Source organism: Caretta caretta, chromosome 12 (assembly GCF_965140235.1).
Source record: "Caretta caretta isolate rCarCar2 chromosome 12, rCarCar1.hap1, whole genome shotgun sequence".
Lineage (NCBI taxonomy): Eukaryota > Metazoa > Chordata > Testudines > Cheloniidae > Caretta > Caretta caretta.
This window is the reverse complement of record NC_134217.1, coordinates 16,945,766-16,971,854: the sequence shown is the minus strand read 5'-3', so window position 1 is coordinate 16,971,854 and position 26,089 is coordinate 16,945,766. Positions and strand designations below refer to the sequence as shown.

General features: G+C 39.7%; 1 protein-coding gene across 3 annotated transcripts in view; it reads left to right on the top strand.

Annotated features, from left to right (window-relative positions):
- Positions 1-25,096, top strand: part of HEATR3 (HEAT repeat containing 3) — a 34,973-nt gene extending 9,877 nt beyond the window's left edge. For 2 of the 3 annotated variants that reach the window (XM_048816575.2, XM_048816578.2), the window contains exons 4-15: positions 1,325-1,473; positions 3,965-4,074; positions 4,797-4,937; positions 6,408-6,691; positions 8,114-8,204; positions 11,505-11,662; positions 16,821-16,903; positions 17,224-17,360; positions 20,149-20,237; positions 21,861-22,004; positions 22,105-22,281; positions 23,352-25,096. In XM_048816575.2, the coding sequence (XP_048672532.1) occupies positions 1,325-1,473; positions 3,965-4,074; positions 4,797-4,937; positions 6,408-6,691; positions 8,114-8,204; positions 11,505-11,662; positions 16,821-16,903; positions 17,224-17,360; positions 20,149-20,237; positions 21,861-22,004; positions 22,105-22,281; positions 23,352-23,474 (1,686 nt within the window). In that variant the 3' untranslated portion in view covers positions 23,475-25,096. The remainder of the gene's footprint in view (positions 1-1,324; positions 1,474-3,964; positions 4,075-4,796; positions 4,938-6,407; positions 6,692-8,113; positions 8,205-11,504; positions 11,663-16,820; positions 16,904-17,223; positions 17,361-20,148; positions 20,238-21,860; positions 22,005-22,104; positions 22,282-23,351) is intronic. The other variant, XM_048816576.2, reaches the window with a different exon arrangement.
- The last annotated feature ends 993 nt before the right edge of the window (positions 25,097-26,089 follow it).

Here is a 26,089-nt window from a genome sequence, read left to right as displayed (position 1 = left end):
TACATGCCACATCTACTGAGGTTCACAGTGAGTGCTCTAATCCAAATTAATGATTGAATTTACAGTTGGCAACGTTGTTGTACCAGTCACAGTAAGATAAAGTGTTTCTAATACCTCTAATTGTACTATATAGTCTCCATTTGGTCCAGTGAATAAGGACCAAGACTGGGAGTCAAGACCTGGGTTCCATCTATCCGCTGACTTTACTGTGTTTTGGACAAGCTATTTAACCTCTGTGCCTAACTTTCCCCATCTATAAAATGTGGATAACTGTCAATCCCTGTGTAGACTGCCCTTCTGAGACCCTTTTCCAGTCCACTGAGTGCATCCGTTTTAACTGGAAGGTCTCTACCTTCCCTTTGGGATGGGATCCCACAATCCTCCACTCTCCCACTGGGTCTCTGATTTACACCCGCTAGCTGTCAACCATATTAGTAGGCCCATAGCTTGGCACCTGTAAGAGTTTTCTTTGGGGGTTTGTGGACAGGAATAACATGCTGTGATACAGAAACAGATTCTTGAAAACAAAGTATATTTGTTTTGCCAAAGGGTACTCAGCTCTTAAAGAAGTGGATTTAAATTAACAGAGATCTACATGTACTCTCTTACCTACACTTGGCATTCCCTTTGAGGCCCCGGATAGACCTGACTTAGCCCTGCTGCCCCTCTCTTCTCTTTGGGCATCAAGTTACAGCATGGTTGCTGCAGACCCCTAACTTCCAGTAAGTCTCCGTGTCAGCCTGACAACTTCCCTCAGCATAGGGGCAATCATTGAAGAGAATACTGTTTCTTGAACCCTAGATTCTGAGCCTTGAGTATTATTTTACCTTTCCAGCCTGGTTTCTTCAACAATCCTTTTTGGTTTAAATACGCTTTCAGACAAGGTGAGTACACAGAAGGGAAAACTACGTTTATAAAAAAACAACATATTTCCCAGTTCTCCACATTAGCCATGTTTGTAAAGTGCTGTGAGATATGTAGACGACATTCTGTAAAAGTGTTTAATTATTAGCATTAATGGACATTCCAGTGTTCGTGAGAAGCATCTGCCATTGTGTTTTCTTGTGGCAGTCAGACAAAAGTTTAACAAGTTTATTTGTCTAGAAGAAAGTGCTTTTGAAAACGAGGGGATGTGTGACAAGACATAGTAAAAGGTGATTTTGTAAAGGTGTGTAATTTCTTTTCTGTAGAAAGGAATAGTTGAATTCGTATATGACCCTGAAGTATATGATGTTTGCCATGAAGAGTTGCAGATGAACTGTAAATTCTGTCATTAAGTAGCTGTCCTGAGATCTCTGCTTTTAATTTTTTTTCTCTTGTCCAGTTCTTTTCCAATTCCTTTTTACCTATTCGGTTACAGTGCAGTGCTGGACTAGAGGCCAACGAGGTCTCTCCCACGAAATGCCAAGATACAAAGAAAAATTGTGTTGAAGACATAGCCAATGAGGCTGTTAATGTGTTATGGAATGTATGGTAAGTTTCATTTTAATATTAACACAGATGCTTTTCTTATATATCTAGTTCTTTTGAAAAATGGTTTGACCTGATATGTCCCAGTGAAGATAAAAGCAATAATAGCTGGTCATTTCATTCCTGAAAGTAGTTTGTATATTAACATGGTTATCTCTTTTCAAACTTGAAAAATGTATTTATATACTTTTCCCCCATAAATGGCAAATAACATAAAACATGTTTTTTAAGTGAAAGATCGTGAAGATCCACAAAGTTATTATTTTAAAATTATTATTAATCAAGCAGGTAGGACTGTGCTGAAATCTGACTTCCAAGAGCTACTCAGTCTAAATCCTGATTTTGGCTTTTGTGCAACTACTAGACCATAATCACTTTGAAGGTGAAGACTTTCTGCAATTCATGGGAGACTGAAGACTGCACCTCCCAAAATTCCTGTAGGACCATTCTGTAATGGAGAAGTAGGGGACCATTATATGCCAACCAGGAGACTACAGTGCTGTTCCAGCCTCAGTGGGGAATGTAGGCCCCACCAGAGTCCCTACTGCTGGAGCCTAATGTTTTGCTACAATTAAACTACTCTCTGTGGGCCTGATCATGCGCTCAGTGGAGCCAATAGGAGTTTTATATTGATTTTGTTGAGTTCAGGCCTCTTGAGTTCTGGAATGCTCCAAATCATGGATTATATAAATGGGAGTCCCCCAGAATTCAAAGCGAAGCCGCAGAATGGAAACCTAGGATGGCCCGTATGCTGCTGGGCTCTGCATTCTCCACTGAAGGGGCAGAGTGGAGCTTCCTGATCTGCATATCCTATGCCCATTCTATCAGCGCCTGGAGATCACTACATGAAAGTGTAAAGAGTGCTGAATCTACAGGGAGAGGACATTAAGGAGAATGCAGAATGTCTAGATAGAAATATGGAGTATTGAAATGGGGAAAGAATTAAGACCTATAGAACATAGAGGTTAGTAAACCTTTGGGGTGTCTGTAATGGAGAGAAAGCTGCAGAAGAGTAACAGAATAGTGAAGAAAGTGCTGAGGTATGAGCCTTAAAGTGACCTATGCAGATCTGCAGTATAAAGAAAGGGAACACTGACTGGGAACTAAGTTCAGCACAATGTTAAAATCAAAGGCAGCTGAAGCAATACGCAACACAGATTTGTCCACCATGTGCTTTCCCCAGGTACTGCAATCTCAAGGGGAAGATTAAAATGGTTGATCATGCCACCAGTGCTAGAAATAGCTTCCCCCTCCCTCCTGCTATCTGACATTATAAAGAGAAACGCCACTTGTTTCAGGCAGTCATCTCCTCTGTTGAGTCAGATCCTTCCACCTTCTGTGTGGGGATGGACGACCTTGTAGCAGTGGAACACAGCCGGTTATGCTATACATAAGAGCCATGATTTTCTAGCTATTAGGCTTCGCCATGGAGCCAATCTGCGGCCATGTCGGGGGAAAGAGTGAGGATTTCTTTTCTTCCTCCTCCCTCTGCAGATGTTCCCAGTGCCCGCTAGTGCTCTGATGCAGGAAGGGTGCTTAAGCATATTTAAGCATGTGACTAGTCCCATTACTAATTTACATCCATTTGTGTAGCTGACATCAAGAAAATTATAGGTTGCACAAAGAGAAACGGAAACAATATTAATAGAAACTCTAGTGCAGACATTGGTGTGACACAATCTGACAAAGACTTGGGCTAAGAGTTCAAACTGAATTTCAACCTAGAATGGTTTTTTGTTGTTCATTTAGACTCCATCATGTAAGCTGCTCCATGGGGGTGGAACCTTGAGACCATATGAAGCCCTACTGCCTTCATTGGGGCTCCAGGCATCTGCAAGCATGGAGTAGCAGCAGGGTTGGGGCCTTCGTGTCTAACACACACACACAACTATAAAATAACTGCATGCACAAGTCTCTGTGCTGCCACGTAACTTTTTGTTGTGTAACCCTTGCCCTCAATAGAACTGGATTTCTTGTATTCATTTGTCACTTGTCGTGTCTTATTTCAAATGTAAGTGACTTTGAGACAGGGACCATGTTTTGTAAAGCATTTAGCATATTTTGGGCACTAGACAAATAATAATTATCGCAAGTTTCCTGGCCATTGGCTAGGTTCTGTGGTGTTTCTGATCTGTAGAAGTCATGGTTCCGTCTTAATATTTTAGTTCTAAGTGAAATAAGTGAGTTAATTTAAATACATACAAATAAGATCAGTAAGATAATTAAAGTAAAAGGCACCTTTCAGATGGTTTTAGAAAAGTAGTACAGACTTCTGAATGTCAACTATCTGTGCTGGAACAATGACTTCTTATTACTGAATGGAAAAGAACCACCCTTCAAAGTGGAAAATGTGTCCTGAAGCTGTTAGTTTTTTAAAATGAATTAATAAAAATATAAATTCCAAAACTAAAATGTTTGAATAAATTGTTAGAGCTCTATTATAGTGACTTTTGTTAAAAGTGAAAAATGTTTTATCATTCTTTGTTTTTCTTAGTGAGTGCAATGGTACGGCAGTATCTGTATTTAACAAAGAAGGGTGCTTGGATGTTGTGTTACAATATTTGAAGAAATTTTCCACAAATATAGATCTGGCTATCTCAGTAGGTAAGTGGTGAAAAGGGTAGTGATCATCATGTAGTGTTTTGAGCTACGAATATATACCTAGCCTTTCAATACACTGTATTATATGGTCATATTAATGATCCTATAGATTCACAACTGAAAATAAGAACTTCAGAAAGCCTTCTTCTAAAAATTACACTTTGGAGTTTGACATCTTGTATGCTTGTTTTCCCTCTCGCTCAAGCATGACAATACACCATTCCCCTTTTGGAGTGAAGATTTTCTGGAGAAAAATAAACTAATTTAGATTTTTTAGGGATGAGTTTGTAATGCAAGGGGGCACCATCAATTGAAAAATTACACTTCTCTCTGAAAATGTTTGCTCTAACTAATATTGTTACAAGTACTTCAAAACATTTCCACTGTTTCTCTTGTACAGTCAGTCAGGGCTTGATCCACATACTTCATGTGAGTAACTGAATTCAGTGGGACTGTTCTCTGGGTAAAGTTATTCATGCCCAAAAGGGTTTGCAAGACTGAGCTCCAACATTGCTTTCACCTATTTGTGCGTATCTTTCATGCAACATAAAAGGAGAAGAAAACCCTTTTTTAGTTGAAAAACGGTTATTGTTGGGGCAGTGTAGTACCGTAAACTACTTTTATCCCACACTTGTGAAATTGAACAGCTTTCATGATGATAGTGTCTATCCAGTTAGCGATCTGAAAACATGACATTTTTGTTTGGTTGGTTTTTGTCACTACAGCACATTGCTTGCAGGCAGTGACAGAAGATAACCCAGAGCTGCTTTCTTCTTTCAATGCTTCTGCGCACCAAGTATTGGAATCCATAATGTTGTCCCAAGACAGTACCATGGAGCATATCCTTTTAAGGACATTGTTGGCAGGTATGATCAACTGGACCCTAACTTTTATATTTGAATATGCTGTATAGAAGGTAAAGTGGGATGGGAGAGGCAGAGGTTTTAGTTCTCCATCATGCCAAAGTAATAGCAACAAATTATGTTGTTGCCAAAGTGCCAGCTTAGAAGCAAGAGCTGGGTAGATTGTTCTCAAATCTATTCCTGCCACTGTTATGCCTTTGTCAGGGAGCCTGGGGTTTCATGTCATTTTTCACAGCCACGTAGCGTAAGATAGCCAATATCTGAATCATGCCTAAAGGCACTGTCTCTTGATTGTGACTTCAGTTCCAATTTGGTTTGGTGTTACTCAGTCATTAGTTCTTACTAAGGAAATAAGGCAGTAATAAATATTAAAGAAACTATGTTGCTCTTGACCTTATCTACACTGGGCTTTCAAGCATTTGGAAATAGATTTTGAACTTTGCTTTAGCAAGAACAACATTTAAACCATTTCTAACATGATTTATCTGGCCACTCTGTGTGAGGCCAACCTATTATACTGTAACAGAGATTTTGAAAGCAGTTTTACACCAGTTTGGCCTGTCCAGGCTGGCCAATCAAGACTTGTCTGAAATTGGTTTAGCTGGAAGAGTGTTGAAACAGACTTTGAAAATCTGTTTTCAAACATGGTTTTTAAAGCCCAATATAAAGTGCCTGGGCCATTGGATGCTTTGCCTTCAGCTTCACCATCTTGTGTTACACCTTCCAGTTAAGATGCTTAATTCATGATGATTTCTGACACTGAAGTACAGTTAACTAGAATTCTCCTATCTAAAGCACTCAGTACCTGTGCTTGGACAGGGAGGGTTTTATTTAATTTCTTTTTATTTTTTGACTGTTTATAGGTCTGACGAATAATAAAATCAAGCAATGTAATGGGAAAGAAAATCTCTCCCTTCGTCCTTTTAAGACCATGAATAGCTCAAAATTAAACTCATTCAGTGTCCTGAAGATCTGCTATATAAATCAGGAAACGTGTCACCAGGATTGCCCTATGGAAATATTTTGTCCATTTTCATGAGATGAGGTTTGCCCCAGCTTAAGGTTTTGGGCCTTGAATGTTCGATATAGGTTGACACTTGAAGAACTGAACAGAAAGGCACAAGTCTATAGGAAACTCCTAAAATTTCAGTTCATAAGGGACTCATGTCTTTCTGAAGGAGGCAGTTGTTTATCACTTTATGCAAGGGATTGGAAATCGGGGGGCATGGGTTCTGTTTTCAGCCATACCATGAAACCTCTGATCATGGGGAAACTTTTATGTGCCTTAGATTCTCCTTTTATAAGATGGGGATCTATATCTGTGTTTGAAAAATACTTTGAGATTCTTGATGAAAGATGTGGCATAGATACTGAGTACTATAGTTAGCACAAGCTCTGGTTTTGCAATGGCTACAAGAAGGCCGTGCACCATGTAGCTTAAAGGTTTTGACATTCTCACTCTCCCATGTTTAGGCTCTGTCTGGAATATAAAGGACACCATTCCATCCAGTAGCCAGGCAAGCACAATAAATGCTATCCTGAAGATTTTCTCAGAATCACTAGTGGTGGATGCTGGTGAAACAGTTATTCACATGAAGGAAGCTGAAACACAAAGATTAAAACTCACTGCAGAGGCAGAAACTGAGGAAAATGTGGGTGATATAATAGACAACTCTGTATTGAATGAAGATGATGAAATGGAAGAACCACCCAAAGGAAAAATCAAAAGAGACAATGACATTTCAGATCTACTTCCAGTAAGTGTGGCAGATTGTGGCTGACATAGCGCTTAGGGCAGTGTTATGCTTCTGATAGTCTTTGGTTAACTGTCAATCTCAATTTCCTGTAACTCATTCGCAGAAGGGTGAAACTTTCCCAAAAAATTCAGCCACACACTCCTGGCATAGAGAATTTCATCCTGATCTGTTAAAGTTTGGCAAAGTTATAAGCAACTGAAAATGGGATCCTATAATGGAAGGTTCATCCTTAATTATAGACAGAGCTACCAGAATGGTATCAGTGCTATCTCCTTTTCTCTGCCAGCTGGCCACCCAGACAGGAAGTAGCAGTGGCTGCTGGGGCTAGCGTGTGGCTTCCCCCCCTTCCTCTACCCGCCCCCCCTTTGACATAGGACCATCATGCTAACCCCCATCATGCAGCCACAGCCTCCCCATGGAGTGGGAGGCAAAGGGAGCCTTGGCATTTGTGCCTGTCTTGTGAAATTCCAACACTTACCCATGATTCTGCTATGATTTTTTTTTTTAATCCCTGCAGTTTACAAAAGGGCCTTACAATTAGACCAAATTTGGGCAGTTTTTCATTGGGACAGCAAAAGGCATATGCCTGACACAAAGCCCAACCTTTGGCAAGTTTCAGGTCCCTGCTCCAAAGCATGGGGGTGCTAGACCTTTTCAGGTGAAAGATTGCCAGAATTTAACAAGGGCAAAACAGTAGCCTCCTTCTCAGAAACCACTGAGTCATTATGGCTGAAATTTTTTAAAATAAATTCAGCCTGAAGCAGACACCCAGCCTGTCAAATTTCAGCCCAAATGGTTAAAGTTTATGAAGTAACTGAATTAATGGGAAGTGCCGGGCAACCTTAGTAGACAGTGGTACCAGTCACACCTATAATTCTTTTTTACAAATTATAAGAATTTGGACATATTGAAAAGGGGGAAAACAGAACAATTCTGAGATTTTGGCAGGTTTTGATGAGATTAGACCTTTCAGGATGACAAGTGGCATAGATACTGAAGTGGACTTGATCAAGGCTAATGCAATGCTGAATGAGTTGTTTTTGTTTTTGTTTTTACTGCCAATTTATCAGAGGTAGGCAATTAAGAGCTCACACACCTCCGAGTCTGGTAGTGTTTTTGAAGCAGAGATCTCATACCCGTCCAGCGAGACCTATTGTCCTTAGAACAATATTCCCTACTAATCTCACTTGTGATCTGTGTCTATTAGATAGAGGTTCTATTAGTCTGCAGAACGAAATACTAAACAATTTCTGCAGTTTGGCACACAGCAGTATTAGTAGAACATTTGATATTCTCTTTTCTGTTAGTTTTTTATGTGACACCTATTCACAATTATCATATTTTATCTGTTTTGGTTGACAGTCTAGCTGCTTTAAAATTAGAGTGCTATCCTCCAAAATTAAGTTTGTTTGTTTTCTATAGGCTGATAAGTGGGAGCTGAAACAAGTGACAGCCTTACTGATGGCTCAGCAGACAGCCCTGGAAATCATTGTTAATATGTGCTGCAGTGAAGGTATGTAGGCCGCTTTTTCATTGTTACCAAGGCTTCCATTTTTAGTAACATGGCAAATTTAGTTGGACTGGGATCTTATCTAACTTGACCTGCTAATCTCCCATTCTTAAAAGTGAACAAACCATGGATTTGCATCCTTTAATGCCCCTTACTGTACATAAAGAATCTCAAGATACTAATTTCTAATCCTTTTTTCTATGTGTTTGACATTGCAGATTTGAGGTGTATCAGTTTCAAACTTCCCTCTTTGTTGGAGTCCTTCAGCAAAATTGTACGCAATCTGAAGCCAGGTTTCCACTTAAGTTTCACCAGACTTAGCTCTGTTGATTAGGGGTGTGTTTTTTGTTTGTTTTTGCCGTGACATAGCTGTGCTGTCAGATGCCCTAGTTTCTGCAGTTATATTGGCAAAAAAGTGCTTTTCTGCTGTAGCTTATTTTGCTGGCTGAACACAGGAAAACTGTATCAGCTTTTGCTGGGATAACTGCATCTACAATAAGAAAGTTTTGCCAGGCTTTCAAGTGCAGGCAGGGCCAAAGACTCAACAGATATTCCGTCTTCAGTTAGGGGCTGGGTGCACTGCAGCTCAGGTTTCAGCTTTTTGTGGTGTTGCTATCCAGGCCCACCGTCAAAGAGGGAAATTTGAACCCGATACCATTGATACTTCTAAATTTAAAAAAAAAGGGGGGGGGAAATGTTTTAAAGAGTAATGTAGCAAATGTCTTTTTATGGCTCTGGAGCAGCAACTCTTTTGTTTACTCACTAAATGATAAAATCATCAATGGTTGGTTTTAAAAGAAATGGGACAACACCATTGAAATGTGCATCGTTTATTCTTTGGACCTTCTGTGTGAAGAATCTCTTAGTTTTTCTTATGACTGCAGCAATGCGAGAGAATCATTAGTTTGTTTTTAAATCATGGTTTATATATAATATTCTATTTTTTATCTCCATTATTGCTATAGGACTTGCTATAGCAGCTGCAGTTGAGCATCTCAGTTGCTTTCTTTAGATTTTAAATAATTACAATAACTCTATCTCTGTTTTTGTTAATCTGTGCACCAGACGTTTTTATTTTGCGGATATTAAGAACTTTCCCAGTTGTCTTGCAACTATTTAAAAATGTCAGCTTGAAGTTCATGAAAGTAATTTCAAAAATTAACTGTCTGATAGTCTTTTTTAAATAGTACATCTTGACTTTCATTTTTATTTAATTTGGATGGGGATAAATAAATAACAAAGGCTTTTCTAATCCCTTGTTTTGCTTATGAGAGTTTCCTGGGCAAGCCTGAGAGCAACACCACTAAACTTACTCAAGCCCACCTCTCCTCCCATCCCCTTCCTTTATGTGCATAGATCCACCTCTTCAGTTTTAGGTTTGCTGCTGTTACTGATAAACACTCTTCTTGGGGAAGAATATGTGGATAAACTCCCCCTAGAGCAATGCATGAAAGTGATGATACTAACCACCAACAAAAGAGAAACTGATTTATGCATGAACTTCTGTGCAAATATACCTAGTACATTGGAAAAAAATAGATTTTTTTTCATTAATTTTTTGTTCTAGTAAACTTAATGGTTATTTGCAGGAATAGTAGGTACAACATTTTCAGCTGGAAGTGTGGTTTTCAGGTTGATAATGGCTCTTTAAGAATAACTTACAAAAACCTCTTCCCCCCCCCTGCTACTCTCCTCTCCTCTCCTCCCCACCCCACCCCACCCCACCCAGTTCTTTATGTCCCAGGACATTCAGTGCTATTAAGGCTTTGATCCTACATTTGGATCTGTACGGAGTGTGCAGGAAGGTGGCTCTTGAGCAGAATCCTGGACCGTGAATAGGATTCCATGAGCACCTGGATCCACTTGCAGGATTGGAGCCTCAGTTTGTTACAGTAGATGGATCTTCTGCTGTGCAATCACATTCTTGTTATGGAGCTATCTTCTTCATCTTGCGTTGGCTTTCTTATTCTCTTTTGTTTTGTTCCATTTGTCCTTTAGTGTCTTTGCATCCTAGACTTGTGGAATGCAACTTCAAAAGTGGGAGGAGAGGCAGCTTTGTACTGTGCTGATAATAGGAATTATATGCACACAATGTGGTTTGTGCAAGTATTTCACAGGGCTCTATGTACATGAAGCTTCTTTTGAAAACAGGCTGCTTTACTTTTAAAAGGGGGAGGGAGGAATTTTTTTTTTTCTGTTTTGACTTCAGCAGTTAGTCTGTCTCTTTTTTTCAATACTAGTTTATTAGTCATTCTTTTGACAGTTAATAAAATAATCAAATAACTGAGGAGTCTTCAACATGAATATTAAAATAAGTAGCTGAAACTTTTAATCTCTCATACTACTGCTCCTGACCATAACGTAAATTTGATCCCCAAGCTACCCACATTTAGGTGATAACTTCTTAAGTAAATCTTGCTGGTTCTGATGAAAACCCTACTAACACCATATATTCCCTTTGGTAATTTCTACCATGTGAGAAAATCTGCACCTAATAAATGAAGGTCTTTTTAAACTGAATATCTCATCTAATGAACAGTAATTCATAAGATTTCCTCATTTAATTAGAAAATCTCTTGTGGGTAGCTGCATATGCTGCTGTTTGTTTACTCAGTATAAAATACAAACCCCTTGCATTACTACAGTACTATCCAGTCCATGATTAGACGGAAATAAGGTCTGTAGGAATTAAGAGGAATCCAGAGACAGGTGTTCATTTAATTTTCAGGTTGCTTAGGGACTAAGATATTTTGATTTCCGAACTTCAGCCAGTGTACTGAATTCAGACATACCCTGCTTACCAGGCATGAGACAGACTCCACACCCCAGGTCCTGGCTTCCTTTCAAGGGGGCATAAGGCAGGGAGCAGGAGTCATCAGGTGGGGCTGCAAGTGGGTTTGACTGGGAATCATCTGTAATGAGGAAATATATAAATATATTGTTATATATGTATATATGTAAATATATTCCTTGCCCTCTACAGATGCAGTCTTGGAATGAATAAAAATATACCAAACTCAGCATTCTGTTCCATCCTGTAGTACTTGATAAATTGAATAAGCTTAACCTAAACATCAGCCTTTTATTAAAATAATTCATATGATATTGGTTTAAAGTGTCTTGCACAAGGCTGTAGGCTTGAAATGTACTAGAGCACTAGTTCCTAGAGACTATCATGTAAAATTTTTCTAGAGTTAAGCTGGGCATCAGACACTAGTTTGCACACTAGATAATTCAGGAGTTGGGTTGTCTAGTTTGTGCGTGACTTCAGATTTCATTTTTAAATCTATGTTCTATTCTCAGATCCCTCTGATGACGAATGGGAAGAACTCTCCAGCAGTGATGAGAGTGATCTGTTTATGGAGAATTCCTACGATGAGGGCAGTGGGCAGCCCATGTCACCCCTTTGCCTCTCTGCTGAGGTTCATGCAGCACTCATGAACAACCTCATTCCAAAGAAGGTAGAACTGCTGTATATCATCTGATCACAACTCAAATTCAGTCTTTTCACTGTTTGATTTAGACCCTAGTTTAGACCAACAAATTATTCTAATCCAACTATAGTACAGGAAGATTTATCTTTGATTAACCTTTAGCGTTTTTTAAAAATCCTAGATATGTAGCATCATTCATGCAAACTGACTTAACTTAAATAATTCTGTGGTGTAAATGAGACTCAAAAATTCCTCCAGTATGTCAGGAATGAAGTCAGATATTGGGCTTTTCTGAATCGGTGCAGGATTTTCCAAGTTGGATATATTAAGGGTGACCTGCATAGAGAAAATGGAAATTGTACAAGCCATGGGAATAAATGCCAGTTTTCACTCCTATCCAGGCTGGGGGAGAATGCCAGAGAGCAAATTGAAATAAATACAAACTTCTCCCCCTGCCCCTCTTAAATTGTTAATTTCTATAGTCTACTTGCCAATTCTGAGTTTGCTGTTGAGTCCCCAGAACTCATCTTAGTAGGATTTCACAGGCATCAGAAAATATGAAACATTCATTTTTAAAGTGACTATAATAAAGATTTTCTTAAACATTGTACACAGTCCCTGTGTCTACGCACTTGGAGGCTCTCTGCTGCATCAATGCTTAGATCGATTCTCCAGCATGACTGTTCTGGAACCTCAACAATTAGCCTTTAACTAGTGAGAAGATTTCTATATGAGCTGTAAGAGAGGCAAAATAAACCGTCTGTGCTGACTACCCTTCACAGCCTAGATAGAGACAAGGTGGGTGAGGTAATATGTTTTATTGAACCATCTTCGGTAGGTGAAAGAGAAAAGCTTTTAAGCCTCACCTGAAGCTGGAGGTCGCCTGAAGAAGAGTTCCGTGGAACTTGAAAGCTTGTCTATTTCACCAACAGAAGTTGGTCCAATAAAAGATATTACCTCACCCATCTTGTGTGTGTCTTCCTGGGTCAAACGTAGCTACAACAACACTGAAAACTTCATAGCCTAGTCACATCATATAACATTCTTTCTAGTCTACTAATCGCTCAAGAGGATGTTAAACAGTGGTTGTTAAAGGTAGACATTTTTAATCCAGCAGTTCCAGATAACTAGCACCCAAAAGTTTTAAAGGAGGTAGCTGAGGAGCTTGCAGAACCATTAACATTGATTTTAGGTCTTGGAATGCTGGGGAAGTTCCAGAAGACTGGAAGAAAGCTAACTTTGTGATTTAAGAACATAAGTATGGCCATACTGGGTCAGACCAATGATCCATCTAGCCCAGTATCCTGTCTTCCGACAGTGGCCAATGCCAAGTGCTTCAGAAGAAATGAACAGAACAGGTAATCATCAAGTGATGCATTCCCCACTTCTGACAAACAGAGGCTAGGGACACTTCAGAGCATGGTTTTGCATCCCTGCCCATCATGGCTAATAGCCATTAATGCACCTATCCTCCATGAACCTATCTAGTTCTTTTTGAACCCTGTTATAATCTTGGCCTTCACAACATCGTCTGGCAAGGAGTTCCATGGGTTGACTGTGTAGAAATACTTCCTTTTGTTCATTTTAAACCTGCTTCCTAATTTTTGTTTTGGTGACCTATAGTTCTTGTGTGATGAAAGAGAGTAAATAACACTTCCTTATTTACTTTCTCCACATCAGTCATGCTTTTGTAGCCCTCTATCATATCCCCCCTTAGTCGTCTCTTTTCCAAGCTGAAAAGTCCCAGTCTTATTAATCTCTCCTCATATGGAAGCTGTTCCATACCCCTAATTGTTTTTGTTGCCCTTTTCTGTACCTTTTCCAATTCCAATATATCATTTTTGAGATGGGGCGACCAGATCTGCTCGCAGTATTGAAGATGTGCCAAATATGGTGCCAGTATTTAAAAAGGGTAAATGGGACATTCTAGGTAATTATTGGCCACTCAGTCTGACATTGATTCTGGGCAAGATAATGGAGTGGATGATATGGGTCAATTAAAAAAGAATTAAAGGAGGGTGATATAATTCATGCTAATCAACATGGGTTTATGGCAAATAGATCCTGTGCTACTAACTTGATATCTTTTATGGATGAGATTGCAAGTTTGGTTGATAAAGGTAACTGTGTTGCCGTAATAGACTTTTGTAAGGCATTTGATTTGGTACTATATAACATTTTGTTTTAAAATTAAAACAATATAAAATTAACATGGTACATATTAAATGCAGTGGAAGCTGGCTAACTGATAGGTCTCAAAATATAATGGTAAATGGGGAATCGTTATTGAGCGGGTATGTTTCTAGTGGGGTCGTGCAGGGATCGATTCTTGGTCCTAAACTATTTTACATTTTTATTAATAGCCTGGAAGAAAACATAAAATCACTGAAAGTTTTCAGGTGACCCAAAAATTGAGGGAGTGGTAAATAATGAAGATGACAAATCGCTGATAGAGAGCAATCTGGATTGCTTGGTAAACTGGGCGCAAGCAAGCAATTAACATTTTAGTACGGCTAAATGTAAATGTATACGTCTAGTAACAAAGAATGTAAGCCATACTTACAGGATGGGGGACTCTATTGGGAAGCAATGACTGAAAAAAGATTTGGAGGTTGTGGTGGATAATCAGTTGAACATGAGCTCCCAATGTGACCTTGTGGCCAAAAAGGCTAGTGCAGTCCTTGGATGCATAAATGGGAATCTCAAGTAGAAGCAGAGAGGTTATTTTACCGCTGTATTTGGCATTGGTGTGATTGTACTGTCATACTATGTCCACAATTCCAGAAGGATGTTGATAAATTGGAAAGGGTTAAGAGAAGGGGCACAAGAATGATTAAAGGTTTTGAAAACATGCCTTGTGTAGTGATAGACTCAAAGAGCTCAATCTATTTAGTTTAAAAAAGACGAGGTTAAGGGATGACTAGATTACAGTTTATAAGTACCTACGTGGGGATCAAATATTTGATCATGGGCTCTTCAGCCTAGCAGAGAAAGACATAACCCGTTCCCATGACTGGAAGATGAAGCTAGACAAATTCAGACTGGAAATAAGGAATAAATTTTTACGTATAGTTTATCAACCAGTGGAACAATTTACCAAGGGTCTTGGTGGATTCTCCATCCCTGGCAATTTAAAAATCATGATTAGATGTTTTTCTGAAAGATAAGCTCTGGGAATTATTTTAGGGAAGTTCAGTGGCCTGTTAACAGGAAGTCAGATGATGATCATGGTGATCCTTTCTGCCCTTGGAAGCTATGAATCTAGTTATTTTTATTCCTACCCTTCCCTGCCCCAATCTCAGCACCGGTTTCTGTGGTTAGGACAATTTTTGCTTTTGCTCTCTAGGCCACTTTAACAGAAGCAGAGCCATGACTCTTACTGTTTATTTTAAAATATACGTACATATACTTGGATCCTTCTCAAAAATACACCGTATTTTGTTAACAGGTTAAGAGATTTGGGTTGTTAAAACTTGTTTCAAATTCATCTTTACAACTGATGCATCCCAGGAAAAATAACTTTAATCCTCCAGTACTTAAAAGGACACCAACTTAAAATATCATGTTCCTGGAAAAATATTTCACCTGCTACTTTTACAAGTAACAACTCAGATAACTGTAACTGGCAGCATGAGAAAAATATTCGTTTTAGTTTGTTTGCTTTATTTGACAGTGTTTTGGGGTTTTTTTTGCTTAGTCACTCTTGCTTTTTCTGTGTAAAGTCAGGTGAGTTTCCTCTGGGTGTGTAGGTTTTTCATGCAGTGACAGGGAAGAGGAAAACATTTTTTAAAATAAGAAAATGGGACTGTAAAATAACAAAAATTCAAAGGGGAACTTCAAGTTAGGTGTAAAATCTGAGACAAGTTTGAGTACATTTAAAAAAAAAATTGACTGATTTCACATTGAAGGTGTGTTCCTTTGTAATAAAAAGATCAAACTTCCAAACATTTTGTTCAGTGATAGTATGTACTATGAAGTCATATTGGGAACTCTGCCATTAGGGATTGGTGTTAACATAAAGATGCGTCATCTAACTGTGTCGGTGAAGTAGTTTGATTTCTTTCAGACAAGGATCCAGAATGACACTGGAGGATCTGAGGAACATCTGTTTTTTGGGTTTTTTTAAGCCTTTCCTGTCATTCTTTGATAGTCTGGTTTGCTCCCTCCTTGCTACAGAGTTCTTTGTGTGAATAACCAGAGAACGCTCCAGAGATCTTCCTGTTGATCTTTCTGCCTTTTCAGCTGCGGGAATCTTACCTCAACTTTTTAACCTTAAAAACTTGGTATGAGGGATTGGCAAAAGTTATGGGTTGTTTATTTGTAAAGTGCCTTGCTCATTCTTAATTGTGAGTTGCCAAGGTAACATGCGCATCTTGCTGTTGTTGTAGTAGTTTGGCAGTGTGATAGAATTGAGAACAAAGGGGGTGTCTACATAAGATAAACTGTGTACTCTGTCAAACTGAACCTAAAATATCTGGCAAGATCCGTGGATTCTGCAGCATTGTGGAAATTATGCAGCATATTTATTTTAAATTGTTTAAAGAGGTTTTTGATTAAATATGGAAACAAGTAATTTATAATGTAATTTAATATAAAAAATCTTTATATTATGCGAAACCCAGGGCATAACTTCATTGTAGAAGTTGTCAGGAGAGAAGCTGGTGATTCTGGGAGTTGAGTGAATCATGGTTGGAGTTTTTGACATCTGGGGAAGCGCTGGAGGTCGTTTGGGATTGTGGGATAAATATGTAGGTTAATGTTTCTGCTGAGTGATCAACAAAGAAATACACATATTGAATCTATTTCCCTAAGTTAAGTATCCTCTCACCTTCTTGTCAACTGTCTAAATTGGCCATCTTGATTATCACTGCAAAAGTATTTTTCTTCCTGCTGATAATAGCTCATCTTAATTAATTAGCCTCTTACACTCTGTATGGCAACTTCCACCTTCTCTGTATGTATATATGTATCTCCTTACTATATGTTCCAATCTATGCATCCAATGAAGTGGGCTGTAGTCAACGAAAGCTTATGCTGTAATAAATTTGTTAGTCTCTAAGGTGCCACAAGTACTCCTGTTCTTTTTGCGGATACAGACTAACACGACTGCTTCTCTGAAAGAAATAGCTAACATTAAACTGTCCTTCACCCCGAAAAAACCTGTTGCTGAACTTTTTTTTTCCAGATTCTTGAAAAAACAGCTTTTCCGAACAGCGTTGCTGTAGACATCTGTATGCACAGTCCATCTTGGAAGCCATTAATTAGAAAGTAGGAATTTCTTTGACTTTTTTACATTTTCAGTGTATTAATGTAACACTAGATCTTCAGTTTCAAGATCTTTTGTACCACAAACATTGATATTTTGTGTGGTTCATCTTGGGTCACCCTAGAGAACTGGACCTTACAAGTCTGCTACATTGTTTTAATAACAAGATACAAATATTTACATGTAGATACTTTGTGATCCCCAGGTAAATTATACCCCACCTCAACGTTGCATAATTAAATTAAAATTCTTTGTTTATATTGATAGTTTTTTAATTAATAGAGCCTCAATAGGCATATTTCTTTTATTTACTTTGTTCCAGAATGAACACAGTACAGTGCAGAGCTCTAATGTGTCTCCATAGCATTTTGTTAGTATCAGATGTGGATTGTCTTGGAGGAGCTTCAACACTTCAGTCACTTGCACAGCACCTCTCCCAGCTAGTTTTTTCTCAACCAGGTAAGTTAAAGGCCATAGTGATAAAGAAACTTAACTCAGAAGAGTTTGATTGCTTCTATTATAAATACATTTTATACATAGCATTTAATTTAATACTAGTTTATTACTAATCCCCTCCGCACTTCTTTCCAAATGCAAGAAAACCTGATGTTGGGAATATGCTGCCATGCACCAAAGCTATCTAAACCCCACGTAATCTATTTACCCAGGAAAGCTCTGATCAAATAAAGTTTTTGGAGTGTGTAGTATATGCAAGCACTAAAATATAAAGTGACTTAACCTGTGAGGGAGCCCCATCCTAACGTGAAACCACATCATCTGTATTTGGTCATCACTACCTGTGATGGTGACAGTTTTTTCCATTGATCACATAAGGCAAGCTATTGTCAGGGAGAACAGGACTTCTCCCGAGTATGTCTGAACAAATCTGAATTTGCGAGAATTCACTTCTCTGAAATGACATGTCACCAGCATTATAATTCAGGTTAGGCACCACAGGAAACTCGTCCCAAAGTGATTTCCAAAGCTGAAACAAACTCTAGTATTTGCATACTTATCAAAATAGGAAATATAACAGGCCTCTCTTTCTCCAGGGCATAAGTTATGTGTGTATTTTTTGTGTACCACTCTTGAAAATGTATATCTCTAATAAATTTAATCATCTGCCCCAAACATTTTACGTTTAGGACTAAACATCAAAGCTGCTTATCAAATTTCCTGGAATGATGATGATTTAATTTGAATGAAGATGATAAACCTGTTGGACAATGTTCTTTTAAAACAGCACTGTTGTGGAGTAGCAAACTTATCCCTGTCTCTAAAAAGCTTCTGTGTTAATTCCACTGAGAGATATTGTGAAGATTTTCCAGTTACTAATGCTGCTTTCAGACTGAGAGGTGACCAGCTGATAAGCAAGCATGCTGGAAATTAATAGTTTAAGGGCCCATCTACACTACAAGAACAGCATTAGCCCATGATTCTCTGCTGTGGATAAGAGTGTCTGATGACAGATGCTCCTAGCTGTAGCAGATAATCATGCTAACACACAATTATTGTTGACAGGCCTAGAAACACTGTAGTGAATTATGTGGACTACTGGTATAAGTAGCTGTTCAAAGCTCTAGTCTCCTAACTGGGATAGGAATCTGTAAGGTGCCACAGCAGTTTTTACTCTTGCAAAAGCCTGTAAATAGCAACAAAAGCACATTGGGGAGAATGAAAAGTGTTAAAATACAGAACAATATGCATGCAAGAAGATGGTTGGTATTGGGGAACAGTTGAATATTCAAAATTTTGTGGGCACAGGTTGAGTCTTAGGTTTCCAGGGTTTACTGCATGCCAGGGGGAAACTAACAGGTGAACAAACATGTTCTGTGCGTTAACTGGGGAGATATTAATATTCTGGGTGCATGTTGGAGCTCAGAGTCCCAGGAAAAAGACTGGATGTCTTATAAATCTGCTTAAGAGAGCTAGGAATTGAGTTTTAAAATACGCCCTTAGCTCCTTTGCAGTGCTCCTCTTAGTGCTCCAGTGGGGCTTATGGTCTGAAATATTGTTGTGGGACACTTGTGCTGAATTTTCAGTTTGGCCTTAAATAGGCCTCTCTTTTTGCGTGCATAATTGTACACCTATATGTTATGTCACTTAGAAGTTCTAGTCCTGGATTGTTTGGGAAAACTAGGACTTTAGACATCTGTGGCATAAGTTGTAGGTACAAATACACTTCTACCCCGATATAACACGGTCCTCGGGAGACAAAAAATCTCACCGCGTTTATAGGTGAGACTGCATTATATGGAACTTGCTTTGGCCCCACCTGTTCTTTGTTCCCTGACCGCCCTCTCCAGAGACCCCCATCCCTAATCACCCCCAGGACCCGATCGTATTCCCCCTTCCCTCCCCTCCCCCCCACTGCTCCAACCCCTATCCACACCTCCTGCCCCCTGACAGGCACTCACCGGCAGCCCCGGGAAGCGGAGCAACACGGCCCCAGCTCACTCCACTCCGCCACGTCCCAGCCGTGGCGCTCCGCTTCCCGCCACTGGTGAGTGCGGGGAGGTTGGGGAAAGGACGCCCTCCGCACTCACCGGCAGCGGGAAGCGGAGCGACGCAGCCCCAGCCTGCTCCGTTTTCCTTGCCCCAGCCATGTCACTGCGGGGGAGGGGGCAGTTGGGGAAAGGTCCCGCATTCACCTGTGGTGGGAAACGGAGCGCCACACTGGGAACTGGCAGAGTGGAGCAGTCTTGGGCCAGGCTGCTCCGCTTCCGCTGCTACCGGTGAGTGTGGGGGGAATCCCTTCCCCCAAGCCCCCTCCCCTGAGCGACACAGCTGGGGCCGGGGCGAGGAAAGCAGAGCAGGCTACTCCCAGCCCCCGGCTAATCTTCCGGGCCACTCAAAAGTGCCCCCTCCCTCCCACAGCTCCTGCCTCCCAGGCCCTGGGGGGAGAGCACCTGACCGCCCCCAAGACCTCTGCCCCTTATCCAACGCCCCGGCCCAGAACCCTTAACACACTGCTCAGAGCAGCGTGTTGGAGCTTTACCGCGTTGTATGCGAACCTGCGTTATATTGGGTTGCGTTATATCGGGGTAGAGGTGTATGAACATGAAATTGTTGGCAGTTTCCACCTACAAAGCTAGAGGCCCAGTTTCTGAAAATCTAGGTTTTAACATAGAGCAGCACCAATAGATGTGGAATAGAAGGAAATTTTTCTCTGCTCTCAGTGCAGAAAGTCTTTAAAATGATTTGAAGTTTGTTCTGACTCTTTGGCTTTGTGTTTATTTTTGAGCAGAACTTCCTACACACACTGAATTCCTGGAAGCCATAACTAGTGCTATGAGGGCTCTCTTGCAAACAATGGCATCAAAGAATATATCTCAGGTGAGAGATTTTTCTACCAAACGTTGGGCATTCTGGTAGATCGAGGTACAGTAAATTTACATCAGATTGTACTTGAATGGTTTTGAAAACAAACCAATCTTTAAAGAGTGCTAGATTCTTGTAACTTGATGTTTAATGCTTTAAGCATTGTGACAATGCTTATTAACACTGCTGGAATTGTAGGTTTAACAAAATTCATCCTAATTTTTCTCATAGATAAATAAGGTTTGCTGAAAATAATATGCTCCTGCAGCAGGGGTGGGCAAACTTTTAGGCCTGAGGGCCACATCTGGATATGGAAATTGTATGGCGGGCTATGAATGCTCACAAAATTGGGAGGTGGGGAGAGGATGAGGAGATTAGGGTGCGGGAGGAGGCTCTGGTCTTGGGCAGGAGGTTGGAGTGCGGGGGAGGCGGGCGGATGAGGGCTCCAGCTGGAGGTGCAGGCTTTGATGTGGGGCCATGGATGAGGGGTTTGGAGTACAGGAGGGGGCTCTGGGCTGGGATTGAGGGTTTTGGAGAGCAGGAGGGGGATCAGGGTTGGGGCTCAGTGGTGCAGGCTTCAGATGGCCATACCTCAAGCAGCTCCCAGAAGCAGCGGCATGTCTCCCCGTTGGCTCCTATGCTGAGGCGCAGCCAGGTGGGTCTGCGTGTTGGCCTGTCTGCAGGCGCTGCCCCCACAGTTCTCATTGGCCATGGTTCCCAGCCTATGGGAGCTGTGGGGGTGGGGGCAGTATGCAGAGCCCTCTGGCTACCCCTGTGTGTAGGAGCCGGAGGGGGGACATGCCGGCCGCTTCCCAGGAGCCGCACGGAGCCACGGCACGTGCGGAGCAGGGCAAGCCCCCGACCCAGCTTCCCAGCAGGACCTCGAGGACTGGATTAAAAGGTCTTGATGGGCCGGATGTGGACCCTGGGCCATAGTTTGCCCACCCCTGTCCTAGAAGAAACCTTTCATGCTAATTCTGAGCCTGGTGGTTATTTCATATACATATTTAAAGAAAAACAGTTGGGCTAACTTTTTCAAAAACAAATGTAAAACCGAAGCTGTATGTGTCTGTGCAGCAGCCACAGTTTTTAATTTTTGTGTGCTAAACTACCAAGGCTAGTGGTGGATTCTTTCTTGCTTGATAGCTTCAAGGCTGTATGCCTTTCTAAAAGATGTACTTTAACCGTACAAGTTATTGGTTCATTATAGCGGTTACTGGGGGAAATGTGATATTCTTGTCAGACTAGATGACCTAATGGTCCTTTCTGGCTTTAAATGCTATGAATTTATGAATAAAGAGTTTCTGTAGTGTTTATTAATGGCTTAGAAGGAGTTATTCAAATATTTCAGGTAAATATGTGGCTTTTGGTTTAGGGCTTTTTACCTACAGAGACATGACAATGAGTCTTGAGCCTTTCTGGAGGAAACTCCTGAAGGAGTAAAAGGATAGTTTAATAATCTCCATGCTGATTCCATCTTCAGTCTTAACTTTTTTCATAATATACTGATGCTACTTATCTGCTATAGGTTTGTCTGTCTTATATAGACGCAAATGACCTAAAGATTTTTCTTTGAAATAGTGTTTCTCTGGAAATTTAAATTTGTCTGACATTTACTTTTCCCTTTTTTTTAAATAGTGTATGACTCCTGAGCAGCTGATGACTTTATGTGAAGCAGGTATTCATAGCAGTAATATCAGTGTTAGAGTAAATGTAGTTAGCATCCTGGGAATTGCTGGCAGCGTGCTGGCAAAAGTAGAAGATACAGCTGAAACACTAAAGGTAAAAAATACCTTGGTAGCAACCCCTAAACTGCTTTAGTGGAAATTACTTGCCATTATTTTATAATGCCATGTTTTTAAAAATAAGTATCTCTTTTCAGATGATTGGAAAATTTCTTCTTGAGGTTGCTATGAAGGATTCTTCTCTTGTGGTAGCCGGAGAAGCTCTGGATGCTCTCTTTGATGTTTTTGCAGATGGGAAAGAGGCTGAAAAAGCAGCAGTTCAGATTAAATTGCTCCCTGCACTGAAAGAATTCCAGCCAGTCTTCAAAATGAGGGTAGGCATCTCACAAATAGTAACCAGTCCAAGGCCTCAAAACACAGTGCAAGTTAACACTTGAGATTAGTTTAGCTGCTTGTACTACCAGGAATTTTATGTGAAATATGCCCACATGATTTTAAACAATTCAGTGCATAGAAGAGAGCACAAAAACAAACCTCACTTACTGTTAGTATGCTTTAGATGGAAAGAAGAGTTCCTTTCTTGACCGTCAATTTAACCAGGGGTATAAAGAAATAATCCCATATTTACTACGAGGCACCTTTGGTGTCTAAGTTATTGTCGATCTTTTTCTGAAATTCTGGTAAGTTGATTCTGCCAATTCCTCCATGGGTAGAGAGGGCCAAACATGGTTAACCTTTAGAGAGGAGAGAGGAAATCCTCTTCTGAAACTAGTTTGACTTCTTGGTTTTAATTTGCATGGGTGTCCAGATGTGTATATATTTATCCTGTTGCTGCTTAGTTAAGATAGTCTTAACCAGAATCCTTTTACTTGTAAGTGAAATTATACAAATGAAACTTCCGATCTCTCAAATTATTATTTTTTTCCTTTAAAAGGGGGTAAATTTTCAAAGCATTGTGTTACTTTAGCCAGGTGACACCCAGTAGGCTAAAAGCTCCAATATACTTTTAAAATAGATACCTTTTTATTTCTATAGTTTATTGCTGGATGGCCTAATATCTTTTAGCCCATCATTCTAGGGCACACCAAATTCGCGGCTGTCATACTCCACCCAATTGACCCTTCATTAAATGTGTGGGTGTTCTGCACTTCATTTTATTTCTGAGTGCAGTGCTAGGTGTTTTCCCTAAAATATCTACAGAGGATAAATACATGTTTATACATAAATACAGATTTAACTCTGAAGTCGGATACCAATAATAGTACTGGTCAGATATCTGGCAATGATGTGCTGTGAATTTACTGTTTTTGAATAATTGAAAGGCAGGAGCATCATATCCTGCCAGAGGATATCAGAGGAGTGCTTGGCTGTCCTAATCTGAAAAGCTGCCTTCTCAATTGTGGGGGTGTGTGTGTGTGTATATAATTTTTTTTTTTTATTGCAGATGCGGAAAGAAGGAAAAGGACAGTACAGTACAGATCAGTTGTGTGTTCTTGACAATGTGAAAATGAATTTGAGAAGATTCATTGCCTATCAAGAGAAATTAGGGGGGGAAAAGACTACTTGAAACAGACTTTAAATTAAGGTTTTCTTTATTGATTGTCAAATATGTAAGTTTTGAATTCTAGAATTTTGGGGAGAGGGAGTTGTTTTTCTGTTAACTTTGCATTTCTTACATTATGTATATTTTATACTCTCTGGGAAGATGCAATATTAAAGCTGGATTCAGCATATTAAAGTATTGCATAACTTTGAAATTTCATGTTAATGCTTGTAAGAAATGGTGTTGCAATCTTGAGATATGTAAATACAGTTTACTCTCATTGTGTGGAAACCTTCATATACCCTGGCACAAAATTATACCACAAGGAATTAGTTGAAAAAATAAAATCACAGTTACCTACAAAGTTGAGAAAACCCATAAAAAGCCGAGATTTTTTTTTCAGATGATCTAAGTAGCGGCTAAATGCCTAAGAAAGTTAATGTGTCCTGTCAGCTGTGTTCAAAATTGAAAGGGCAGCTTTGGCAAGTTTCCTGAGCAAAGTATGATAAGTACATAGATTGTGATGAGCATTTGGACTTTTTTTTGTCCTCCGAGGCTTATCAAAGAAGCAGCTATGTCAAATTCACTTTCATCCAGCATAATAAATTCTTATATGACAGGTAATTATTGTGGAAGTTAGTTTAGAAGAAACCCACAAAAGATATTTGGCCTGATTTTTACTTCATTTTGTGGATGTTCAGCTTTCTGAAAATCAGTTCAATAGGCTTTACTTCCCTTCTGTAGATCCTACATTAAGGTAAAGTTTGGATTCGGGGAAGTAATACACCTAATAAAAAATTCAGCTATTTTTGTACTGAAATGTGATATAAAAAAGATTTTTATAAAAATTGTTGAACTGATATCTACTCAAATGTGTTTGTTGGAGATTTTAAACTGAAATGCCTGTAAAATACATTACCTATTTTTGAAGAAGTGTCACTGATTATGGATGCATAAAGACAAAGATGGACTTTTATATATGAAAATTTTTTATTAATTTCTTCAAATGTATTTGTTTAATTCATGAAAACGAAAGTATCTCAAATACATGATGTAGAAAAATAAGTTTAGGGGATGTGTGTGGCTTTGGAGAACTGGGAATGCAGACATTACATCTAAAAACCAATCAGTTTTATTCATTATGTGAGGTGGGGCGAGATTCAAAGACCAATAAAATTGGGAAGAATTGAACACTTTAAAGATGTCAAATATTGTATAAAATTTTTGGAGGGTGGGGGGGTATTTTTAGAGCTTGCCTGTTAAGCCTTGTTGAATGATTGAAACGGAATATTTGAAGACTTTAGTGTTCTGATGCTATTGTGCCAGTCCACAGAGATTTTAGTAGCTAACACTAAAATGGATTCTTCTAAATATTTTAACTCTAATGATCAGATTTTTACCCCTGTCAGCCTAGGAGTTTTTACCAGATTCCAGGAATGGATGTATTTTGCTTTATTGTTCAGTGTCCTAGTCCCAGTGAGGAGAAGAAAAAATATATTAATTCCTCTGGAAGAGGAGATTTTATTAATGGCTTCTGTGTGGTTTTCTTTTTTGGACAATGTTGAGTTTGTCCACAGGAATGATTTGTATATTTACAAAGTGTGAACTAGCAGACTTTTCTTAATAAAATATTTTTTGCAGTAAAAGTTAGAGAAATTAGTGTTGAAAAATTAACTTGGTGGTATTCTTCAAGAATGCTTTAGTTCAAACAGGAATTAATTCGGGAAAGACCTGTGTTATGCAGGTCGTCATTCTGCATCCTACAACTCAGATACCTCTGTGCTAGTCCCCTCCTGTCTGCAGTTTCTGCAGGCAGTGAGAAGCTGTAGCACAACCCATGCTATCCATGCCCCTTCTCCAGCCTTCTGCCAGATCTTCTGCTTCTGCAAAAGCAGTCAAGTGCCTGTTCACTTGGCTCCTGATCTTTCTTTCCATTTTGTTTGGCAGTAGCATGCAGCCTTTCTTTCTTCTCTCTCTTCTGATTCAGATATTGAGCTGTGCAAATACGGAGCTAAATCCAAGCAGTGTTCTGTTTGTGAGGGCAGCTTTTAAAGGCTCTTTGGAAAACTAATTATGCCCTGCCTGTTCTCAGCCAGTTGACACTTGCACTGAATTGGGTAGGCATGTTGGGTATTGTCTTCCCCCCCCACCCTCCACTCAAGAAGCCATGACTTCAGCACAGAAAAGCCCAATCTGGAGACTTTGAGCAGAACAAAAAGGAAAAGAAAAGATATAATAATAAAAACTAAAAGATATTTTTCCTCTGACTCTGACACCTTATCCCCTACTGAGGAAGGGGAGCTCTTGGGTTCAGATTCTGAGTAGGACATTCAAAAGATGCAACGAAAGTTTTTTTCCCCCTTGAGATCATAGAATCCTAGGGATAGAAGGGACTGCAAATGTCATCTAGTCTAACCTTCCTGTTTGAAACCACGTGCATCCACAGTGTAGATCCAGCCTGAGCAGGCACTAGAGGACAAGCCCAAAGGCAGATACCTACCTTGTAAATCCTTGCTTGAGACAGAAATCCTGCTGCACCCATCCTTTTGTGGATGTAATCAGAGAGGAATGGGAAACCCAGATAAGGGTAAATGCATAAGCAGGCATGCACTTAGATATTACAAGTTGCAATAGCAAAA